The 23,935-nt window shown below is 39.4% G+C and overlaps 1 protein-coding gene across 3 annotated transcripts in view; it reads left to right on the forward strand.

Annotated features, from left to right (window-relative positions):
- Positions 1 to 23,935, forward strand: part of eys (eyes shut homolog) — a 206,369-nt gene that overhangs the window by 154,540 nt on the left and 27,894 nt on the right. For all 3 annotated transcript variants that reach the window (XM_077582976.1, XM_077582977.1, XM_077582978.1), the window contains 2 exons: positions 12,520 to 12,628; positions 17,841 to 18,058. In XM_077582976.1, coding sequence (XP_077439102.1) covers positions 12,520 to 12,628; positions 17,841 to 18,058 — 327 coding nt within the window. The remainder of the gene's footprint in view (positions 1 to 12,519; positions 12,629 to 17,840; positions 18,059 to 23,935) is intronic.

The following is a 23,935-nucleotide window of genomic DNA, read 5'->3' on the forward strand; positions in this document are numbered from 1 at the left end:
AGAGTTGTATTGCACTGTACTTTTGCTATTTATTTGTATTTCTTGTAGTTGACTGTCTGGGTGGGCTTCAATCTACACTTCCGCCTAGGACACCAAATCACCTATGGCCCTGCACTGGGCACCAAATCAAATGTATTCAATCTTAAAAAGCGGTAGGCAGCAAATATAGACTGATGTCATCAGATTACAAGGGAAATTTGGTTTTCAGCGATACAGCAGCCGATTTGTTTCACCAGATTCTGAAGCTTATCCATATGCTAATCCAGATAGAAGTGATGACAAAGTTTTAGTCTGAGTTTATGCAGAGAAGAAGAGGGAGACTGTGCCGCTGTGCTCTGCCTCCGTTTAGCCTTAATCGTGGAACAGTTATATTCATATGCAAATGAGTACATGGCATCATGCGGTTATGTTTGAGCGGTGACGACCTGCTTTTCTAGCATGGCCTCACAGAGTTAATCTACTTTTTTACACACATCAGTTCATACTCCTCTGACTGTAAATAATTAAATGACTAATTGCTCGATCTCACACAGCTTCTCTTTTATTTTAAAGGTCCCCTTCCATCATAATATTTTTCCCCACTGTTTTATGCACATGTCAAAATGAGTCTGTGACATGGGTAAGCGGTTTGTCTTGGTATGCAATAGCCTTTGAAAGGCAAACTTATGTAAAATTGAGCAGATTTGAATTTGGTTCCGTTGTGGTGTAGAATCATGACTCATTATTCAAGTACATGCCAACTTCATGGTTGCTACATGCCCACTCAAATCAGGAAAAATGACTGAGGGTGACAACACACTGCATCTAAAACTCCCAACTGACAATCTCAAAGGAATTTAGGAATAAATTGCTTCAATTTATTTCCGGAGAACCTAAGCATCTCAGAAGCAGAATTGTGCTGTGTTCGGCACATTTTGTGGAGGATGGCTTTGTCAATATAAGTGTGCACACACACGCTGATCAGTTTCTTATGACAGCTGTGAGGAATAGCAAGGTATCACCATGTAAATGTGTCGGTAAAAAAATAAATAAATCAGAGTATAGCGTACATTGAAAACCAGCCAGCTTCACAATCATCTATCCATTTTCTCTGGATTGAATGCATCCCTAATATAGTGCTATATACCCACATGTCATCAATGTTGTTGTAGGATTGTTCTCTCCACCTCTTATAAAATGTTGCTGTTCATCCAACCTCATTACAACAAAATAAAAAAACACACACTACCTGCTATGGCCTGTGTGTGGGTCAGAAATGGCATGTGCTACCAAAAGAATGACTAAATAAGTCTACCTTTTCTGTCATTTAAAGGGGAATGTGTTGGATCAACATCCCATAAAGCACTGCAAAGAAAAAGGCTTTACCCTTTCTTTGTTTATCCATGCTGTGCTGTTATGCGCTGCAGTTTTTATAATGACATAATTGCTCCCACAAGTGGTTGGAAGGATGAGTGCAAATCAACACATTAAACAACGTGGAGGGTCTATTTAAATGACATTAAAAGCCCTCCGGTGGGTGATCTGCACAGCTGTTGCACCTGCTCTGAGCTCTGCAATCTTCCTTCTACTCTATCGACACAGTTTTGGTGCAAAAACACATTTTCTAAAATTGTTGTTGCGCTCCCCAAAATCTCTGGCAATTCTGCTTTTTCAGTCAAGGATTTGGCACGGGGCTGTGGCAGTTCATCTACTGTACTTGAATAAATCCCTTTGTCCTTTTGTTTCTGCTAAAATTGATATACATGCAGGAAAGTATTTGTAATATACCAAGGTTGGTCGATTATTTGCACTTTATGCAAAATCTGTAATCAACTTTAATGTCATAATTTATGCAATCATTAACGTCATTGACCGGATATTAAACTAAATTACTAAATTTCTCCATCTTCTGATCGAATCAGTGATCAAGTATTCATTTTTGCAAACTTGTTGATTGACCCCAAAAATCCTGATTGCGAATAGCCTATTTTTTCTTTGAATATACAGTCACAAAAAAAAGTTGTTTAAATAGACATATTCCTCCATCTTGTGTGATTGAATCGGTTATCTTCTTTTTCTACTTGTGTTTAATTTGTGTGCATTATCAACAACCTATTCAGACTGAAATAGTCCTACAATACATGTTGTATACCATGAAAGAATACATAATGAGCAGATAATCAGGAGATTTGAAATGCACACACAATAGCAATGAATAGCCTCTCTCTCTCTGGGAGTGTGCCATTGCATTTCCCGAGCACTTTTGATTTGTAGAGCGCTAATAGAACGTTACAGGAGCCAAGACAAAAGGCCACCACTGCACAACATTATTATTGCACAACATAGAGTGTGCACAAGGGAGCCAGTGTAATTTTTCATTGAAGGAGGACATTTTTGTTGTTGGCAACGCTATTCATGATGGTACACTTTTCCTGTGTTCGTTTTTTGGCCCGTCAGCGTTCTGGGTGCTTTTTAGGAGTCGGTTGACTTGTATGTTTGGAAAACTGTGTTTAACATTAGCGTTGTTTGTATTGGCACAGTTGAAGAGCAACAGGGACAATACATCCATCCGCACAACAGTTTTTTGTAGGACGGTGAACTGTAGGAACCTGGCAAGTCATTTCTCAAATGTATGCCATTTTTCCCTTGTTTTGTCTCTCTGCAGAGAATATCCGTCACATGCAGTTAAACTTTTGTACATCACTGTCTGTGATGGAAATTTTTGTGCTCAATTTGGTGTAAGTTTTTATTCAGGTGTATTGTTTGTATCTAAATTGGACTAATGTCTACAACCTTTGGCACATCTTCATTAAGATGTTTACCAACAATGTCATAGCATATGGTACAATATGTTGTATGACAAAACAACTATTTCGGGATTTTTACTGACCCTTTTGAAAGATGATAAATGAAATTGTGGTAGCAGTGAAAATAATAGTGGCCATAATCTAGAAAAAAAACAAATTGAATCGGCTCCCTCCCTTATTGCAGGTGTGTCCAGTGTGTCAACAAAATAACATTACCAACATAAAGCAATATCCACATGCCCCTTTACCAGGGCTTGAAATTAACTAATACCCACCAAATATAGTTGAATTTCACCTGTGACGAGTGACCATATGTATATTGAAATCCAGTATGAACAAGAAAATATGAACATTAAATTTACTCACTACACAAACTTGTATTTGAAAACATGGCATTTTTGCAATCAAAATTTATTTTATGATGACTGTGTATGAATGTGTATTAAAATTATCATAACTTGATTTGATATGGTTGTGAGCGATGATAAGTTCATACTGAACATTAGGGTCCAATCTTTGCCCATTTTTGACAATAACTACAAGAGTCCAAATTATTCTGTAATCCATTTTAAATTGCCATAAATTGTCTGCATTATCAACAGGTTACAGCTTTACTCAACTTCCATTATTTATTTGGAAAAATGCGGGCAGCTCATCTGCTGTCTTTATGCAGGTGACAGTTTTTGATGCATTTAAGGCCAGCTCGGAAAAACATGTTACGACATGTCTCCGCCCACAACTATCCCCCGCCACCTCGTTCAGTTTCAGAGTCTCATCTGAGTGGGCAGGCCCAAATTCCAGTTCATTGACTTTTTAAAATCCCATCTGACATTAGTCCTGTAAATGGAGCGATGATCAATGCTACATCATTGTTTGTTTGTATAATATATTCAAATCTCTCTCAAGCTGTGGCCATCGTGAGTGGAGTTTTCATTTTCTCTTTCCAACTGCCGCCACCACCCAGAAACTAACCTGACACAAGCAATACGCCAGGTAGCGTGTTATTGACCTGTCCAGTCTCCTCAAGACCTTGAACATTCTACAAAATGAATGGCTTGATGGACCATACAGCATGTGGACCCACTGCAACCCTGCAAAGTGACACAACGCCACATAAACAAACCCTACCATAAACCCGGATTAGAGGAAAGTCAAAAAGTAATCACTACTGTAATTAGTGCCCCAGTGAATAATGGGCAGATCATTCCTTTCGCAATGCAGCGTTTTAATTAGAAAAAGACAATTGATTACCTTTTCTGGCTACAACAATTGGCACAAGCCATCTTCTGGGTTGTCCAAATGGCTTTTAATCACTTCATGAGTGCTGAAGGAGTTACTTTAAGGAGCTGGCGCTACGCTATGAAGTTGTGCTAATAGGTTTATATACTGTGGCATCATTTGTATGGTACGCATCTTACAATTTTTGACAGGCTATGTAAACCTATAAGCACAACTTTAGGTTAAATACACATTGTGAAGTTTTCGATCAAATTGCTTTCTAATGTGCTCATTATTTCTGTGTTATGTGTTGCCTCAGTTACCTTGAAAAAGTAACTTAGTTACTTTACTGATTACTTGCTTTAAATTATATTACAAGTTACTTTATTAGTTATATTTTGCAGATACCAACAAACCTGCTTAACATAAAAGTAACACCTGGTTTTGCAATTTAATTGGAAGTGTTTTTTTAATACTTCATGAACAAAGTTCGCTTTGATTAAAATTAGACAGCAACCTTTTTGAACTAACATATCTATCCATCCATTTTCTTAACCGCTTGTCCTATCAAGGGTCACGGGGGCTGCTGGAGCCTATCCCAGCTGGCTTCGGGCAGTAGGCAGTGTACACCCTGAACTGGTTGTCAGCCAATTGCAGGGCACACAAAGACGAACAACCATCCACACTCACAATCACACCCATGGACAACTTGGAGAGTTCAATTAACCTGCCATGCATGTCTTTGGAATGTGGGAGGAAACCGGAGTACCCGGAGAAAAGCCACGCAAGCACAGGGGGAACATGCAAACTCCACCCAGGAAGGCCGAAGCCCGGACTCGATCTCATGTCCTCTGCACTGGGAGGCGGACGTGCTAGCCAGTCAGCTACCCTGCCGCCTGAATTAACATAATTATTCTTAATTTTAATCAATAGTGAATCTTTTTGGGATTACACCAAATAATGTGCTACTTATTTTTCATTGTGCCGTTTAAAAAGGTAATATTAAAGCTTTTTCTACATCATGCATGCTCCATCAATGCCCAGATGAGTACGAAGAGCCCTGACTGTTTTACTCTGACTGCATCTATCAGCTTTTATCTTCCCTATATAGTAAAGTGTGAGTTTTTCTTCCTCATTTGAAGTCATGTCTTCGTTTGTCAACTGTGGCTGTCGCTTTAAGATCGTGTACGAACCCGCACGCGCACCATGAACGAGCCTGACACACATGCTTGGTTGTGCTCCGCGTTTTCCGGCGTTAGCATCGCTAGCCGGTGAGGCTTTATGACGTGATCATAGCCGCCGCGTCAACGCTTCCAATTTCGGAGTCACCATCATCATCATCGTCGTCATCAATGTGCTCTTTAGCATTGGTCGATGCTTTTCGTCTTTGAAAAAAATGCTCAAGCGTGAGCTGCTTGCAACCGGTCGCCATTATGGCTTCCTCAGCCATTGTCCCCTCAACACTCTAGCTCCGCCTCACGTCTTCTACTGATGCCTACCCAATCTTGTCCAAAGAGAGTCATCGCTGCCATCTAGGGGCCAAAAATAGGCATTATACTAACTAGATCTGCTTGATACTTTCAGCACAGCTGGCCAAGGCTTTCCTCCACCCGTTTCCCCCCAAAAAAAAAAAAACTTGGTGAACGTCTTTTAACTCTTTTACTGCCAAGGACGTTAAATGACGTTTAGTAAAAACCTACGGAGGGCCGCCAAGGACGTTAAAAGACGTTCTCCATTTTTTTTTTTTTTTTTTTTTGGGGAAACGGGTGGAGGAAAGCCTTGGCCAGCTGTGGTGAAAGTTTCAAGCAGATCTAGTTAGCCTAATGACTATTTTTGGCCCCTAGATGGCAGTGATGACTCTCTTTTGACAAGATTGGGTAGGTGTCAGTAGAAGACGTGAGGCGGAGCTAGAGGGGACAATGGCTGGGGATGGGAAGCGAAAATGGCGACCTGTTGCAAGCAGCTCACGCTTGAGCATTTTTTTCAAAGACGAAAAGCACCAGTGCTAAAGAGCACAGTGATGACGACGATGATGATGATGGTGGCTCCGAGGTTGACGGCGAAGTTGGAAGCGTTGACGCCGAAGTTGGAAGCGTTGACGCGGCGGCTATGACCACGTCATAAAGCCTCACCGGCTAGCGATGCTAACACCGGAAAACGCGGAGCACAACCGAGCACTTCTGCACAGGCGGACGTTCAATCGGACGATGAAGAGTACCCCGAGTCCAATGCATATTCATCGGAGGAGTGGGTACAGTCTGCTACTTGCTATTCTCCGGAAAAAAAGGCCGTCAAGAAAGTGTAACGTCTGCACGCGAAAGGGGCAATCGCAGTGAAACGAATCTGTTGTGCAAATCCTGCTCCGTCTCCTTGCACGCAGGGGAGTGTTACAAAAAGAAAAACTGTATTTGAAACATCCACACAATTGTAAATAGTACCACAGTTGCACACATTTGTAAATAGTTTGCCAAATTGTTTTGTCAAATTGTTACACTGTTGAATGGAAATAAACGTATTTTGCAATCTAAAAACACTTTTTCATTGTTGGTGGTAGTGTTTTACAGAAGTAAAGCACTATTTAGGTGTTTGTGGCATCATTCATGGACAAAAAGAAGTGTAGAATTCACTAGAGTGCATGAAATAACATCGTTTGACAAAAAGCTTGTTTTCTCCGTTTTTTGTTTCAAAACAGAGCATTTCGGTGAAACTAACCATTTTCTATTGTTGATTACTGAAAAACAGAATAATGTAGAAACAAACCTTTTTTTCTGATGAAAGATGAGAGTTCAATCTTTCATTTGGTAGTATGTGTGTTTCCATAGTCCAAACACAACATTTTCTGTGGACCTTGAAAGATCAGTCAAAATGCTTAAATCGGCTGGCACTGGCGGCATCCCTTTTCTGAAAACGTCTGGCAGTCAAAGAGTTAACGTCTTTGGCGCTCCTCCGTAGGTTTTTACGAAACGTCATTTAACGTTTTTGGCAGTAAAAGAGTTAATGTTGTAATGGTCAAAATAAACAATTATAATGTGCATTGTTTATAAATATAGCGATTACATTTGGGGACCTCCTGCAGTCACACAAATTGGTGTGACTGAATGAATGCTGCCACATAATCCTTTTTTATTTTATTTTTTTTTTTTACATAGTGTTATTGAAGCTGCATAGATAACACTTTTGACAGAACACAGTGTGCAACAAACCTTAATATTTTTGTTTTTAGCTGACACAAAATCAAAATACTGACTGTAATCTTTCTCCTTCCCCCTTGCTGTTTATTGACACACGAGTGTGCTGAAAACGATAATGTCACTCCCTCAGACATGAATATTAATTTGAATGCTCACATTTCACTATGTTCAATACGAGTTCACCTTTCTAAAGTGTTCTGTAATGTGTAGTTGTTTTTTTTTGTGACTTTATTGAGTACTATTTTTCAATAAAATGTGTGCTGCTGTAGGCAGTCAACTGCAATTGTTTATAGTGGTATAAAATGCCACTCTCTTTGAAATGTTGCTGTTACCTGTACATAGAAGTATAATTCTACAACGTAACTATCAGGGGCATTTCAAGAGTAGCTGTAGTAGGAGCTGAACAAAATACTAACCACACGCAGTACATTGTACACATACAAATACCAAAGCCAACACAGCAGTGCAGCAATACGATGGCGTCACTGCACCAGAACACTCAGTGAAGGATTTAGTCTGCATGCCGATGAAGTTTTAGTGCAACTGAAGTCGATAGTATGCCAGTATTGTAAGAACTCAGTTGTGATTTAATTCCAACTAAACTTGATCATTAATAGGAGTCAAATCTGGTGAGGGAATGTAACAAGTGCCGGGTGTCTTCCTTGTACATTTAATGCATGTGACCTATTTACACTCCCTGCTCGCAGGTATGAAACCGCCACCGAGCGCAGTCGCTCTACCCACAGACAGAGCGAGGTGCTAAGTGAGCTGCAAATTATGAATTCACCATTAACAGGTTCCACATTATGGTGTGCTTCTTGTAAGGTTATGAAATATGATTAGAATAATAAGCCTTCATCAGCTGCTGGGAAGTGTTGCAAAGAGTTAGTGAGCAGCGTTTTACTGCCATCTGTCGCCAAAGCCTTCGGATGTTTTATGCAATGATAACATTTTAATGATCCAATCTCATCATTAATTATCTGGGGGGGCACCGTGAAGGAGGCGTGTTGAGAAAGAATTGTTTTGACAACTTTAATGCATACTTTTGTGTCAAGGTGCAGTGCCCAAAATATTCAAATGCAATCCCTAAACAACAACTTTTATTTTAGATTCAAAGGGTCTCGTTGCAGTGAATTAGTCACGTAGCAGAGTCCAAATGAGGATGTCTGAGATGACAAAAAACAACAAGGTATGATTAGAGAATTAGCCAGATGAAGTAATGCATAAGTAATGATCGAGTGTAAATAATCACCGCCATATTGTGCTTGTGTGTACTTAGAGAAAATGAAATATTCATACATATTTGTTTGTTTACCTCAAGTGGCGCTAGTGTCGGTCCTACTAGACAGAGCGCTGAATGGTGCACGAGGGAGGAAATTACATGATGCCTTTTTCTCTTTTGTTTGAGTAATCGTGTCTTTGTCTGTGTTGTATTTCGACACTCATAGGCCACAACATTAGGAACAGCTGCATGATACAATGATATCCACTAAAAAAGCTGTAGCACAAATTTTGCATTTACAGAGATGATAACACTCAATTTTGATTGGCACTGTAAGCAAGGTATTTTGTTGTTCATCCTTCACACATCTATACAATAACTAATATTGATCCATTCAGGGTAACGTCACTTACGTTACTTTATTGATCCCTAAGACGATGATTCCCTTAGTTACAACCCATCCAAGAAACATGAAAACAACAATAGCCAACAGAAGACAGAACTGGAAGGCAGGTGGGTCACCTTTCAGCACCCCGAGTTTCTGAGAAAAAAATATACAGAAGGGGAAGGGGAAATAAGCAAGGCTAAGTCTGTGGGGCACAGTATGAACCTGGAAAAAAAACCTCAGCACTTAAATCCAAAAACATTACAACAAAACTCTAAAACTTGTACGTGTGGGCGGAAAGAAAAAGGGTGGTAACAGGAATAAATGTAAGTCTGTGTCAAAATGTCCCATCCGGCACGCCAAAAATGTCTCGTTGCCATGGAGACGGCCTCACTCATAATTCATATTGTAAAACCACTTATTCTGCAAATGACCATTCCATCAAAATAGCACAAAAACATCACAGCGGAGCAATCAAAATGAAGCATATTGCTGTATCTTTGTAAATATTCAGCACAGCTCTTGTATTTGACATCACTGGTGTATGCAGGTTTGCCTAAGGTGACCAGTGAGTGCGTGCTTGCATGACGCAGTTGCATGGAGAATGGTGATGATGATGAGGAGGAGGAGGATGGGGGTTGTGAACACCTGCAGGGGAACTATTCCTCTCGGCTACGTGGCTACCAGATGATGTAAAGAAGTCATCTTCATGAATAGTCATCTGTGCCTTAGAGCAAGACCAATGTAGATTAGCGTGGCGGAGCATCCAATGTGCTCACGAGTAAAGTCGGATCATCATGTTTGCTTAGTGAACATGCTCTTTGGGTCTCACGGGGAACATCTTGGCTGCATTAGCAGACGCAATACAAAAAGATACGATCAAGAAAAATGCTCGAACCAGATTTGCTGTGTACCTAATGGATTGTGAAAATTCTCAAGTTGCCTTTTCAAGGTGGGAAAATGTGCTTGAATTTTGGATGTGAAAGCGCCTTTAAGTGTTGGAAATGAGTACTATTTCTTTCAAGCTGTTGACTAAAAAGTGTGCTGGTCGAATGATCAAACGTACATAAATCTTGTGTGTTTTCTGTTAATTGATTCCACCGAAGCAATTACTACATGCACGTCCAAACAGTGGGTTGCATTATTTTTAAGTCTTTCACGCATGTGGTCATCAATGTGCCACAATACATCAACATGTGTAGACAAGAAAAATACTTATTAATTTCCTGACTCTGATTAACTTTACATTTAGTTGTAATATGTGTGGTTGCCTGCAAATCAACATTTAAAAAAAAACTAATTTAGCAAGAGAGGGGATCAGTCTGATTGTTGCCATGTCATTATTAAAGCATATGTTTTTTATTGAACAACAGCTTGAACTGGGAATAATAAGAATTAGCAGAAGCTGTAAAGATTACTTGCTCCTGGAAAAATGATTGTGCTGCTGGACTCCCCCTTCAGCAATCAAGTAAATTACTTGATTGAAATTAATTGCACTAACAAGGTTAACAGAGGTGACGTTAGTAAGATATTGCAGAGGTCCCCAACCCTGGTCCTCAGGGACCGGTATCCAGCCTGTTTTCCATGCCTCCCACAGCAAACACAGGTGGAGATCGTTATCAGCCTTCTCCAGAAATTGCTGATTAGCTGATGATATGAATCACCTGTGTTGGCTGTGGGAGGCATGGAAAACAGGCTGGATACCGGTCCCTGAGGACCAGGGTTGGGGACCTCTGAGATATTGGACATTAGGAGTTCATGGGAAAAAACGGTCCTTGTTTTACAACTCAATGAAATATTAATAATGACCAAGTTATCGTTTGCGTCCCTACAAAAAGTTCCCATTCTTGGTTGAGGCTCTAGCTAGCTTATGTGCATGAACCAATGAAGCCTGCATGGATAAATGGCAAAACATCTTCTAAGACAATCACAACAGTCCAGTTACGATCCATTTAATGTGCCGAGAAGACATCCCAGGGTGACTATGAGGAGTGCATTAAGTGGGAAATAAAAGGTTGCTGTGTGAAGCACTTCACCACCAATGGTTGTAAACAGGCAACCTTTTGGTTCAAATGTTCTTTATTATAGTCATTTAATATTTCCCAGAACACGCAAGGACACTCACCAACAAGAACGTCTACTGTGAATGAAGGCAGTGGGATTTCATTCATCATAATGTGATAGTGAAAAAACGTGCACTTATTTTGTTTTTATTTAAAAGGCTTAATATTCCCAAGTATTGGACTATTTTCTGCAAGAAGAGATAATGAAAAGAAAAGAAAAGCTTGCTCAAAGCACCTATTAGGCATACTGTACATTCAAGTCATCCCATACATACGATACGATACGATACGATATACTTTTATATTGCATCATCATCATTATTATCAAACTTATTGTTATTATTTTGTTAATCCATTGTTTGTGTTTGTTTGTTTTTGCTATGAAACTTCACCTTAACAGAAAGTTTGACATATGTTCAATGAAAACAGTTAACAATAAGCTATAACAATGTTTATTGTGTTGGTTTTGTAATGTTAATCATACCGAATTAAATTGACCCAAATTATTATTTTTTTAATTAATCAACAGACAATTAAAATGGTTGACTTTGACAGATTTTCAATTGAATGTTAATTGTTTATATAATCAAATTTACCCATTTTAAAGTTTAAGAACTACAAATTAGTAATTTTTTACTAAAAATTAAAATGGTTCATTTTCACACATTTATAAGCTATATTTCATTATCAGGATACTTTTTGGAACACTAAATATGGCCTGGACCATTTATGCAGTCTGTTTTTTTTTTTCAATTTTACAAAAGGTGTATGTTAAATGGCTTATTCTTCTTTAATCATTCACTTGTGTTATCAGACAAACTAGGAATACACAGTGCAGAACAATGACGCATTACTCCCGAGCAGAAGCTTTTTTTAAATGTGTGTGGCATCGCTTGTAGAATCTCATATATAATGCACACCGCTCTTATTGCATATTATGTACAAATGATGAATCGGAGAGCGGAAATCGCTTGACTTTGCCAAAGCTGCCTTATGACACAAGTAGACCAGCTACTTAACATTGTGACTGCAACATTAATGACTGGTACAAATGTACATTTCCCCTGAGATGCCAAGAGAGGGTCAAATTATAAAATCATCCTCAGACTCATTAGCTTTATAATGTATATCTGCTTCATGCCCCCATTTTTTATCATTAATTAATCCCGGATGACATAATGAGCGCTGTGCTTTTCTTTTATTGTGTGGTGATAACATTTTTTGTATAATGTACATGATGATCTTGTAAAACACTGTTATATCTCAACATCATCATAACGCTAGAAATAACCGTGATTTTTGGCCTTATTATGAAAACAAAGCTACGGAAGCTGTAGCCTGCTTTGGTTTGCCCATCCTTGACTTTCGGTTACAGCTTGGGCTCCAAATGCACCATTGCTTCCTATACCCAATCCAGCAGTGCATAAAGTTTGTCGTAAACTACTGTGTAATGTATACATAGCGAGTTTACAGCGTAGTCTCAATGGTCACATTAGTAGCTGCATTACTGCATCTGCTCTGTCTATCTCTGCATAATATTTTCATGCTTTGCTGGATTTATTGTTCGATATTGTTGGTTGAGCGCGGTCTGACGAGACGCTTCTTCGCTTACCCTCTCTCTCTCTTTCTCTCGCTCTCTCTCTCCTCTTAACAGATACAATCTGCCCAGCGGCAAACAAGCAGGGTCATGTATGATTGAAATAGCAGTAAATAATGGCCCGGCTCATCGTCTTCAGGACTCTGTGTCACTGCCCGTGTCAGAGGTAACATGACCTGCCTGTAAATTCCACCCCTTGTACGAACACTTAGGTGTTTTTATTCATTGGCATTGCTCATGTACATTTTTTAAAATGTTTAATACGTTGTATATAATATGTTTAGTAAAATGGACTGGATGTTCAAGATTTTTCATTGTGCCCCAAAGTTCCAACGTATTTAATTATCTTTTCATTATATTTTTTATACTCGTTAATTAATATAAAAGTAGACAAATATGGTTATCAAATCCAAATGTGGTTGTATATTTTAGTTCATTGATAAATAAATTTCATAGTAAGTGCTTTGTAGTTATTTGAAATTAAATAGCATACTAAACAGTTAAAACGAATGTGAAACATTGAGTCAGATTTGTGTTGTGGTAATTTTCTGCCATTAGGTGGCATTAGTGTTTCATGTTGGACATAACATAACACAACATTGTTCTTTTCAAATTCAGAGCAATTTGTATTTGGAACATGAAGCAACTTATGGACTCCAGGCCATTTTGTTGATTGTAAATTACAATTAGCCACCAGTCCCCACAAGTGCATGTACTGTATATATCTCCAAAAGCTACAAGAAATTGAACTGTATTTCATATTTCAAACTATATTATTGACTGTTGAGTTGTTTCAAAATGACTGCTGGGAAAGGCATCATTAAAGCAAGAATGCTTGTGCCATTCTATGATGGCCGCACATTATTATGCTACCCTGTATTAACGTTTGGCTGTGACTAATTTTTTGACAAGCAATGAAAGTAGCACCAGGCTGATTTTTACCTGCTCATCTAGCTGGTCTGCCTCATTAGTTTGATTAACAGCACTCACATTTAATTTTAGATGAATATATATTTTTTCCTTTTCAAAGACACATAAAGGAGCTCGACCTTCCCACAGGCTCAATATGCTGCACCACCCTTAATGTGATTTATGGTTTTCTAATTTGAGGATTTTTTTCTTCCATGTTAATACCATTTACATGATACAATACAGGTATGTTAATGTACGGTGGTTTCTTAAGATACAAGTTTCTTTAAAACAGTGACTATGCTTTCAACTCAAAAGGCTTGTAACTCAAATCATATTTTCCCATTGAAATGTGCAAATAAAATATGCATGGTAGGTTAATTGAAGATTCGAAATTGTAGGTGTGAATGTGAGTGTGAATGATTGTTGGTCTAGTTGTGCCCTGTGATTGGCTGGCAACCATTTCAGGGTGTACGCCGCCTCTCGCCCGAAAACAGCTAAGATAGGCACACCCATGACCCTGGCGAGGGTAAACTGTTCAGGGAATTAATTAATTCTGTATCTTGGAAGCTAAATTTATTATATACGATGAAAACAAAGCATTGAGAAAAGTTTTTTAAAAAACGGCACTGTTGAAGTTGGTGTGGTCAATTAAATTAGTGAATGGCAGCAGTGCAAGGAAGTCTTTTTTTCACCATGAAACTGTGAACTCGAGTCGACTTTATAAGCTGTCAAGTGGTGCATTTGTTGTGTCAATGAAATCTGATGGCAATAAGCCAACATCTCAAAAGATTATTTGGCCATGCGCCTTAATGCCTCCCTCCATTGCACCTCGCCGGAAACGCCATCATCAAGTCATGATGAATGATATTTTGGAGGAACGTCACAGGCATACAAAATCCAATGTGACATGTTCACACAGTTCAGCTTAGCAATATTCCATTCAGTGTAACGCATCAATTCCCACAATGGTCTGTTTGTCTATAAAGATGTTTATCGTCAGTGAATGCCTCATTTTTTTCTTTTGCTGAGACAGAAAATATGTAGCAATGACTTTTTCACAAAGACTCCACCAGTAAGATTTATTTTTATTGTTTGTGACATCCTGGCACCCATAATAACACAGCAATGCCAAATAAAACTTTTCTCATGCATAACACTAAAGATTGGCATTTCAAAGTCCCTGAAAATTTGGATTTTTGGCTGATATAAAATAAGGTTTTTTTTGGGCGGGGGATTACAAACTTCTTAATCACCTTGCTATAGCACCTTTATCGTATTTATCTTTTAAAAGCAAAATTTAGGTTTTGTGAGGGTGCCATTCACTTGAATTGATTAGTATGATGTTGTTCAACTATTGTAAAGGAAAAATGGAAAATAAATTAGTCAGGTTTACCTGTTAGACATTTATTAAACATCAGACAAAAACGAGAAAAGACACTCAGTTTTTGTTAGAAAGCTTGGTAGGAAAGACTGCACTGCCTCCATACAATTCACCACTGCACTCTCTAAAGAACCCCTCCTCATCCTTAGAGTTTTTCACGCCTCTACACTCTAAAGACAGTTGGGTCAAAAATAACCCAACTATGGGTCAAAAATGGACTGATCCTCTACTTGGGTCAATTTGACCCAACTTTAAGTCAAGAAGTGGGTCTTTTAGTGTAAAATAACTCATAAATATTGATAAGATCCTTTACTTGGCTCAAAAAATTGGGTCATTTTGTATAAAACAACCCAGAAAGTTGGGTCAAATTAACCCATAAAGTGGATCGGTCCATTTTTTATCATAATTGGGTTACTTTTGACCCAACTGTTTTTAAGGTGTAGTACATGGGTGTTCCAACTCTAAGGAGTGGGGGAACAAGGGATATTTGGAACGTTTGTCTATGTGTGTGTGCATGTGAATGCTGAGTACATGTGTGGTCAAGTTTGCAATCATTTGTAAACAGACAACAGGCGCGTCTTAGCGGACTGGCTCAATCCATTCTGCTGGGTTAGATGTTTCTGTTCTTGTGCTTTTATGAGTCATCTCCTGTTAATCAGGTTTTAGATACGGCTGCCCAAATCTGGCTATGTGAATGTGAGTGTAAGAGCAGAGCAAAGCATTCTTCATTGCAAGCAGAAGCAATTCTTCATTGCAGCAAATAGTAAAGTGCTTATTCATGTGATAACTTATTGTAAAATTTTCCCAGCGAAATTGTAAATATTGGCAAAATAAAATATCTAATTCATCTAACTTTGTGGAGAACAGAAATGCAGAAGAACTGTTTTCATTGTGTGATCCCACACTACAAGGTTTCAGTATTTGTGATGTGCAATGGGAAAAAAATTGACACAGACCTCTTTATGCCGCTTTTTCGGTGTAGACATTTTTTTAAAATACAAGAAGCGAAAGTCACCACAAACTATTATCTATTTTGTATTGTTATTTTGGAGCTTCCAAGGCAAATATGGAACTAGTCACCAGAAGGAGTCATGTGACCTACAACAAGGATTATCATCTAGCAGACCCGTGAGCCACCATTTTTGGGTGCCCTGTCCCAAGTTATAAGTTTAATGTAATGAACAATGGACACTAGGGGATTAAATAAATCAAACTAAATATGGCTTTTATGTGGTTACTCGCTCCACCCAAAAAATAATCAGGAGAATGGATTTATTTTCTGGAAAACAGTCATATTTGTTTTCCAACACTTTCAATTCCACACTTCAAAATTATTTTACATTTCAGGTCTATTATATTATATTATATCATCCATCCATCCATTTTCTTAACCGCTTTATCCTCACAATGGTTGCGGGGGTGCTGGAGCCTATCCCAGCTGGCTTCAGGCAGTAGGCGGGGTACACCCTGAACTGGTTGCCAGCCAATCACAGGGCACACAGACAAACAACCATCCACACTCACAATCACACCTAGGGACAATTTAGAGTGTTCAATAAATCTGCCATGCATGTCTTTGGAATGTGGGAGGAAACCAGAGTACCCAGAGAAAGCCCACGCAAACACAGGGAGAACATGCAAACTCCACCCAGAAAGGCCGAAGCCCGGACTCGATCTCACGTCCACTGCACTGGGAGGCGGACGTGCTAACCAGTCAACCACTGTGCCGCCATATTATATTATATTATATTATATTATTTTATATTATATTAGACTAGATTAGATTAGATTAGATTAGATTAGATTAGACTAGACTAGACTAGATTCAATTTATTGGTCCCCGTAGGGAAATTCATCTTCACTGACTATGTACATTTCAAAATGTTTCATGGTGAAATCAATTCGGGCTACCTTAAGTGCAAAACGGTCTTTAAATTTGGCGTCTCTCCACCGCTTTTACGCCTGATGCCAACTGCCAAGCCAAGTTACAATGAGTAAAGATTTAAATTGATGAGTGAACGTACAAATGAATAATATCACAGATTAGTCCAAATCGGCTCGACTATCATCACTTTAGCGTCATCTACAAAAAAAAATCTGAAGTCGTTCAACCCCATGTGCCCATTCTCTCAAATCCATTATTATGAGTTGAGAACTGAAAGCATTGTGGATCATTAGAATAATTGACTTCTGTAGACGCGACTCATTTGCGGCTGTCCTTCAAAACACATATTTCACTGCTTCAGTCCACACCTCTCCTCATTCACTTTGTACTGGAGATGAGTGACCACAACACAAAACACGCTGAATAGGAAGGCTGATAATTTTTTAAGTTAATTTACAGATGCAAACATAAAGGGAAGTCATAAAACATAATAATGGTAAAATGTTACTCTAATGGCCAAATATAAAATGTGGCATCCTCAATAGACTCCTTCACAGAAGTTCACAACTCACATAATCCAACTGAATAAAAATAACATCTCTCAATATATTATTTGTCACCATCTAAAATCCACATTAAGCTAATGAATGAAGGAAGTGCTTGCACGTTTTATACACTTTCCCAGCAACAATATAAATATCAAACATGCCCGTTCCTTTCCGAGGGTGATTTATTAGTCATAATGGACCATTATAGCAGCATAAAATCCAATATGTCTTGATAGAGGCATCAGTCTGCAATGTATGGCAATAAAGGAGTAATGAAGAGACTATTTAATATCACGGGTTGGGCCAGTCAGTCGGATGTATATGATAGGAAATAAAAAGAGATATTTTGCTACAATTCTTTCTGCAGCTCCATTTGATCACAATTAGCAATTTCATAGAATTAGTTTCAATAAATTAATTCCCAATTACCTTCACATTAAAGAAAGCCTGCAAAATTGATCTGTATTTGTATCTCTCCTATTCTTTTAGGGTGAGCGTGTGGAGACAACGGTGGTAATTTTTCTTCTCATTCCTGTTTTTACAGTTGCAGCAAAGCAACAAAATGAATGGGGCCATATATATTGTATGATTTAGTGTGATTTAATAAACAATATTCATGATCACTGGCTTACTACCTTCTTTTATTTTGCAGGGAACATTTGGGCCTATTTTTCTTGGGGTTGCTTCCCCCCCTCGGGAATTGCATGACGGGCTTGCAAAAGAAGGATTTATTGGATGTATCCGGCAACTTGGGGTCAACTCAAAGGAGATTTTGCTGGCGGGAGAAGCTGTGAGAGGGAGAAACATCAAAAACTGTGACCCACCTGTTTGCCAGCACCTTCCGTGTCGCAATGGAGGGACCTGTGTCAGGTAATTACTCCATCAGTTAAAGATGCTACGTAACCAATACAAAATTCAACTTTGATTAGCACCAAATTGTCCATTTTGCATACATCTGCCTACTTTGTAATGATAACGCAAATGTGGGAAGGGGGGAAATGTCCTCCTTCCTTACCACATGCTCCTTTTTCAAAGGTTTGTGAATCAGTCAAGTAGATACATTGCTTAATCCTGCTATTGAATAACAAAGTAGAATTGCAATCAGAAAAACATCCTTATCTATTCTTTTCAAGAAACACATGTAATGTAAGAAGGTGCTCCATCTCACTTTCTCAATCAATGGCATAGAACTGCTTCTCTGCCCTCAATTACTTTGTGATCATATTTTTTTATAAAGAGTTAAGTCCAAGGATTAACATTTTAAGCACCTTTAGTAGTACAGACAAATCTCAACAATACATTCATAACACCCTTGGTCCCGAAATGCATTAAAAGTGCACAATTGCCACCAACTTGAAAAACTAACAGTGAAGCACAAGTATTAGGGTAATTTAATTGCCCAGAAATTGCAAAGAAAAGTATATATTAAAAAATCTATAAAATATCATTGTTGCCATCTTATTGCACACAAATCAGAAAGGAAGAAAGGGTTTTAAACATTTCTTCAAGTATACTTTTGATTAAAGAGTCCAAATCCTCTGACAATCCTCTGATATTCAGTCAAATGTGAACACTTTCCAATGTCTTTAGTACTCCGTCAAACAAATTATCCTCATGAGTAAGTAAAATAAGACACTGTAGGAGACTTAAAAAAACAAATCAACTTGCATTCTTTCCCAAATGTAAAAGAGTGCTGACACCATCTTGAAAAACTCCAAGGCCCACCAAGACCTTAATTCACAACACTGAGACCAGTAGCAGAAATTCCCAAATAACTGTGCAGCTTTCATAACCGTGTTCCAGACATACTATACAAGGGGTGGCCAAGTTCGGTCCTCGAGAGCCACTATCCAGCCTGTTTTCCATGTTTCTCTCCACTAACACACCTGATTCATGATCAGGATCGTTGTCAGGCTTCTGCAAAGCTTGCTGATGAGCTGATCATTAGAATCAGCTGCGCTGAAGGAGGAAGACATGGAAAACAGGCTGGATAGTGGCTCTCGAGGAACGAACTTGGCCACCCCTGTACTATACTGTATATGCAAAAGTGAACACAAATTTTAAAAAATTGGAAAGTTTCTGTTTGTTTGTCTGATTGATTAAATTGCTAGCAAGTAGGGATGTAACGATAACGGCAATATTGTGATATCAAAACTGCCACAATATCATCATCGTCATGTCACGATATTAAAAGCAGCACATCTATTAAAAAAGTCAGGTTGATTTCCATTTGTGCAGTTCTAGCACCCTCTGTTTTTTCAGTCTTCTTTTCCTTTCGGCTTTTCCCTTCAGGGGGCCTGGCATTTGGAAACTCTGCATCCTTCTGCCAGTATACTCACTCACTATCTCTCCTCTGGACATGTCCAAACCATCTCAGTCTGGCCTCTTTGACTTTATCTCCAAAGCCTCTAACATGTGCTGTCCCTCATATGTACTCATCCCTGATTTTATCCATTCTGGTCTCTCCCAAAGAGAACCTCAGCATCTTCATCTCTGCCACCTCCAGTCTTTGCCTCCTGATCTTTTCCTCAGTGGCACTGTCTCCAGACCAAAAAACATCGCTGGTCCCACCACAGTTTTATAAACATTTCCTTTAATTTTAGCTGAAACTCTTCTATCGCACATCACACCTGGCACTTTTCTCCACCCGTTCCAGCCTTCCTGCACACGCTTATTCACTTTTTTTTTCCACACTCTCCATTGCTCTGGACTTTTGACCCTAAATACTTAAACTCCACCACCTTCTTGGTCTCTTCTCCCTGCTACCTCACTCTTCAACTTGGGTCCCTCCCATTCACACACAGATACTCCATCTTGCTGCGGCTAACCTTCATTCCCCTCCTTTCCAAGGCAAACCTCCATGCCTCTAGCTTCTCCTCTACCTGTTCCCTGCTCTCACTACAGATCACAATGTCATCAGCAAACATCATAGTCCATGGAAAATTATTTCTAACATCGTCTGTCATCCTGTCTATTACCATAGCAAACAAGAAGGGGCTCAAAGCTGATCCCTAATGTCGTCCCACTTCCACTTTGAACTCCTCCATCACACCGACAGAACACCTCACCACTGTCTTACAGTCCTCATACATGACCTGCACCACTTGAACATACTTCTCTGCCATTCCAGACTTCCTCATACAAAACCAAAGTTCTTCTCTGGGCACCGTCATAAGCTTTCTCCAGATCTACAAAGGCACAATGCAGCTCCTTCTGACCTTCTCTGTACTTCTCTATCAACATCCTCAAAGCAAATACTGCATCTGTGGTACTCTATTTTTGGCATGAAACCATACTGCCTCTTGTTTGGCCTTTGCCACTTCTACTTTCACTTTACGCTGCATTTCCCTGTACTCCTGTCTACTTACTTCAGTCCTCTCAGTGTCCAACTTCTTCTGAGCTAACCTCTTTCTCTGGATCCACTTCTGCACCTCCTCATTCCACCACCAAGTCTCCTTTTCTCCTTTCCTTCCAGATGACACACCAAGGACTGTCCTACCTGTCTCCCTGATCACATTTGCTCTAGTTGTCCAGTCATCTGGAAGCACCTCCTGGCCATCCAGAGCCTGTCTCAGCCTTCCTGAAAGTCATACAACACTCTTCCTTTGCCGTCTTTGTCTTCCTCACCACCAGAGTCATCCTACACACTACCACCCTATGCTGTCTGGCTACACTCTCACCTACCACTACTTTGCAGTCACTGATCTCCTTCAGATTACACCTTTCTACACAAGATGTAGTCTACCTTTGTACTCCTACCTCCACTCTTGTAGGTCACCCTATGTTCCTGCCTCTTCTGGAAGAAAGTAATAAGGACAGTAATTTCCATTCTTTTTGCAAAGTCAACCACCATCTGTCCTTCTGGGTTCCTCTCCTGGATACCAAACTTGCCCATCACCTCCTCTTCACGTCTGTTTCCTGCAACAACATGTCCATTGACGTCTGCACCTATGACAACTCTCTCGCTTTTAAGGATGCTACCTGTGACGCATACCCACTAACAACATTGATCGTCAAACCTTAGATTCCTAGCTTCAGGCTCATCACTCTATCTGACACTCTTTTTTACCTCCAGAACATTCTTAACAAACTCCTCCTTCACGATAACTCGTACTCCATTTCTCTTCCTATTTACACCATGATAGAACAACTTGAACCCTGCTTTTAAACTTCTAGCTTTGCTCCTTTTCCACCTGGTCTCCTGAACATACAGTATGTCCACCTTCCTCCTCTGCATAATGTCAACCAGCTCTGTACCTTTTCCTGTCATAGTTCCAACATTCAAAGTCCCTACTCTTAGTCCCAGACTCTTGGTGTTCCTCTTCTCTTTCCTCATACGAACACACCTTCCTCCTCTCCTTCTTCGACCAACAATGGTCCAGTTTCCACCGGCACCCTGTCGGTCAACAGCACCAAAGGCGGTTGTTGTTAACCCGGGCCTCGACTGATCTGGTATAGAAGTCATTTATTTGATTTGGCCAAAGTTTTACGTCGGATGCCCTTCCTGACACAACCCTCTGTACTTATCCAGGCTTGGGACTGGCTTGTTCCCCATTGGTGGCTAGTTTTTCAGTGCAGTTTAATTTTCACACGGCATGTTTTGGCTTTCTATGTTTAAAATCCAAGCTAATGGTCAGATGAAGGGGAACGTAATATGCTTGTGAATCGAGTCAATATGTGGACAAACTCAATGTGTGCGTGCATTAGCAACTAAGTGCCTCAATATTAAGTGCTATTAAATATTGCAGGTTGTTGATATGCATTGCTGTTATGTACAAAAGCACAATATTGTGTTGTTGTTTTTTAGCATGAGCTATTTTTTTCTTACAATATTGTGACCTTTTTTTATCTTACCAACCTTTTCACAATATCGTATTGTGACCTTTACATCGTGATAATATCATATCGTGATGTTTAGATATTGTTACATCCCTACTAGCAAGTTAGTAGGGAGGCAATAATAGCTGCCTGAGCTTAGTTCTCTGAATTGACTTATAAATCGACTAAAGGGAAAAACTGATTTTATATATTGTACTATAATACACTTTTGGAATTATAATTTAAAATTTTACAATTTGTTCATATGTTATATTGTACTTCATTCCCTTTACACTTTTTACATTTTGTTGTGTCTAAGTGCATATTATGTAGCTGACAATTGAAGTTGTAAGATTACTCACCGTCGTCATCGTCACCATACTTAAAAATAACTACACTAGTTATAAAAGAATATCGGTTATGTTCATGGGTTCTAAATGTGTCCCTGATAACATAATACAACAAGTTGAAAGAAGGAAAGGTCACATTAATTTCCTAGATTAGTCTGAAATGCTCACCAGAACACTATCACACCTCACTTACCAGCAATTTTGATCCCCTTTGTTAGTCTGCACACATAACCTATGACGCACTTTCCCCTTGGCTAATCCAGAATATAGGTGCTGTAAATGACTTGTTCATTGTTATGACACTATCAATTAACAGTTGCATTTGTTTCACAGGAAATGAAAGCAGGCACCTGATTATTGTGATAGGAAAAGGCTTGGAGAATAACAATTAGGATGTGATGGCGTTCTCGTGGTTTGTCATGTGTTAAGGGGGCGGTCTCGCAATTATCTTCGTGTGATGGACACACATATGCAGATGTCTCTTGTATGACACACACTACACAGGGGTCATGGAGAGTTCATAGTCGCCTTTGGCTGCACTGCTGTGAGACAATTGGATGGCAGGGGATTATGTTTTCACCAGAGTTTTTTTGCCATATCAATGTCAAACTGGGGCATATTCGGTTGTGGGCATCTATGCATATGAGGCTTTTTAGGAACATCAGCGGGAAATGCCAAAAGTCTTTCTGATGTCTGATGTGTGACATTTATGAATCTCAATGCACTGTAAATGTGAAAAACAAAAATCTTTCATCTACAATAGAAGTCTTTATGTAAGCAAATTAGAAGGTGAATTAGAGGTGAGAGTTTAGCTGACACTATGGGGTAGATGCCACGGACTTCTGACTTCCGTGTTTCACATATCAGCGTTGTTTCCGGCCACTCATGGCCGCGTTCCACTCACACACCCACCCCTTGTCGCCCCACCGAGCGCTCCCGCCGATGCGCAGGGTGTCTCAACTCTCTGAAATCCTTCGGACAACTGAGACAGACACACTAGTGCACTACGCACTCGTCGACGGCGGAAGCGCAAGAATTGGGACGCGACCCACACGTTACAAACAGGAAACGGAAACAAAGCTGATGTGTGTAAACACAGAAGTCGGAAGTCCCGCCTCTTCCGTGGCATATACCCCATTTACTTTCTCATCATACCAGATTTTGAACTACTTCCTGTGACACATTGTGTCTAAGAATCATGGGAAATTTAGTCAGACTGAGCACGAGCAATTTAGTTTTCATTTAAATTAGGGATGTCAAAATTAGTGTGTTGATTTTGAGTTCATTTAAAGTTCCTTTAATGCTCGCTTAATGACCGCCCCTTACTTGGAAAGCCTTACCTGGGGGAATTCCAGTCGCAACATAGCAGACACGTCCACATGAAAATTTAGCAATAATAAATTAAACAATGCATATATTTGTGGAAACTGGGGTCAAGTTGTATTTTACAATTTTAAAAATGAGCAGAATTTCACAAGTTCCTTCATATTAAAGATTAGATAGCTCTTAATATGAAAAGAAAAATGCACTGAGCTGTCACCATCGTCTTACAAATGCAATTATGCCATCTAGTGGCAGA

This window comes from Vanacampus margaritifer, chromosome 12 (genome assembly GCF_051991255.1).
Source record: "Vanacampus margaritifer isolate UIUO_Vmar chromosome 12, RoL_Vmar_1.0, whole genome shotgun sequence".
Taxonomy (NCBI): domain Eukaryota; kingdom Metazoa; phylum Chordata; class Actinopteri; order Syngnathiformes; family Syngnathidae; genus Vanacampus; species Vanacampus margaritifer.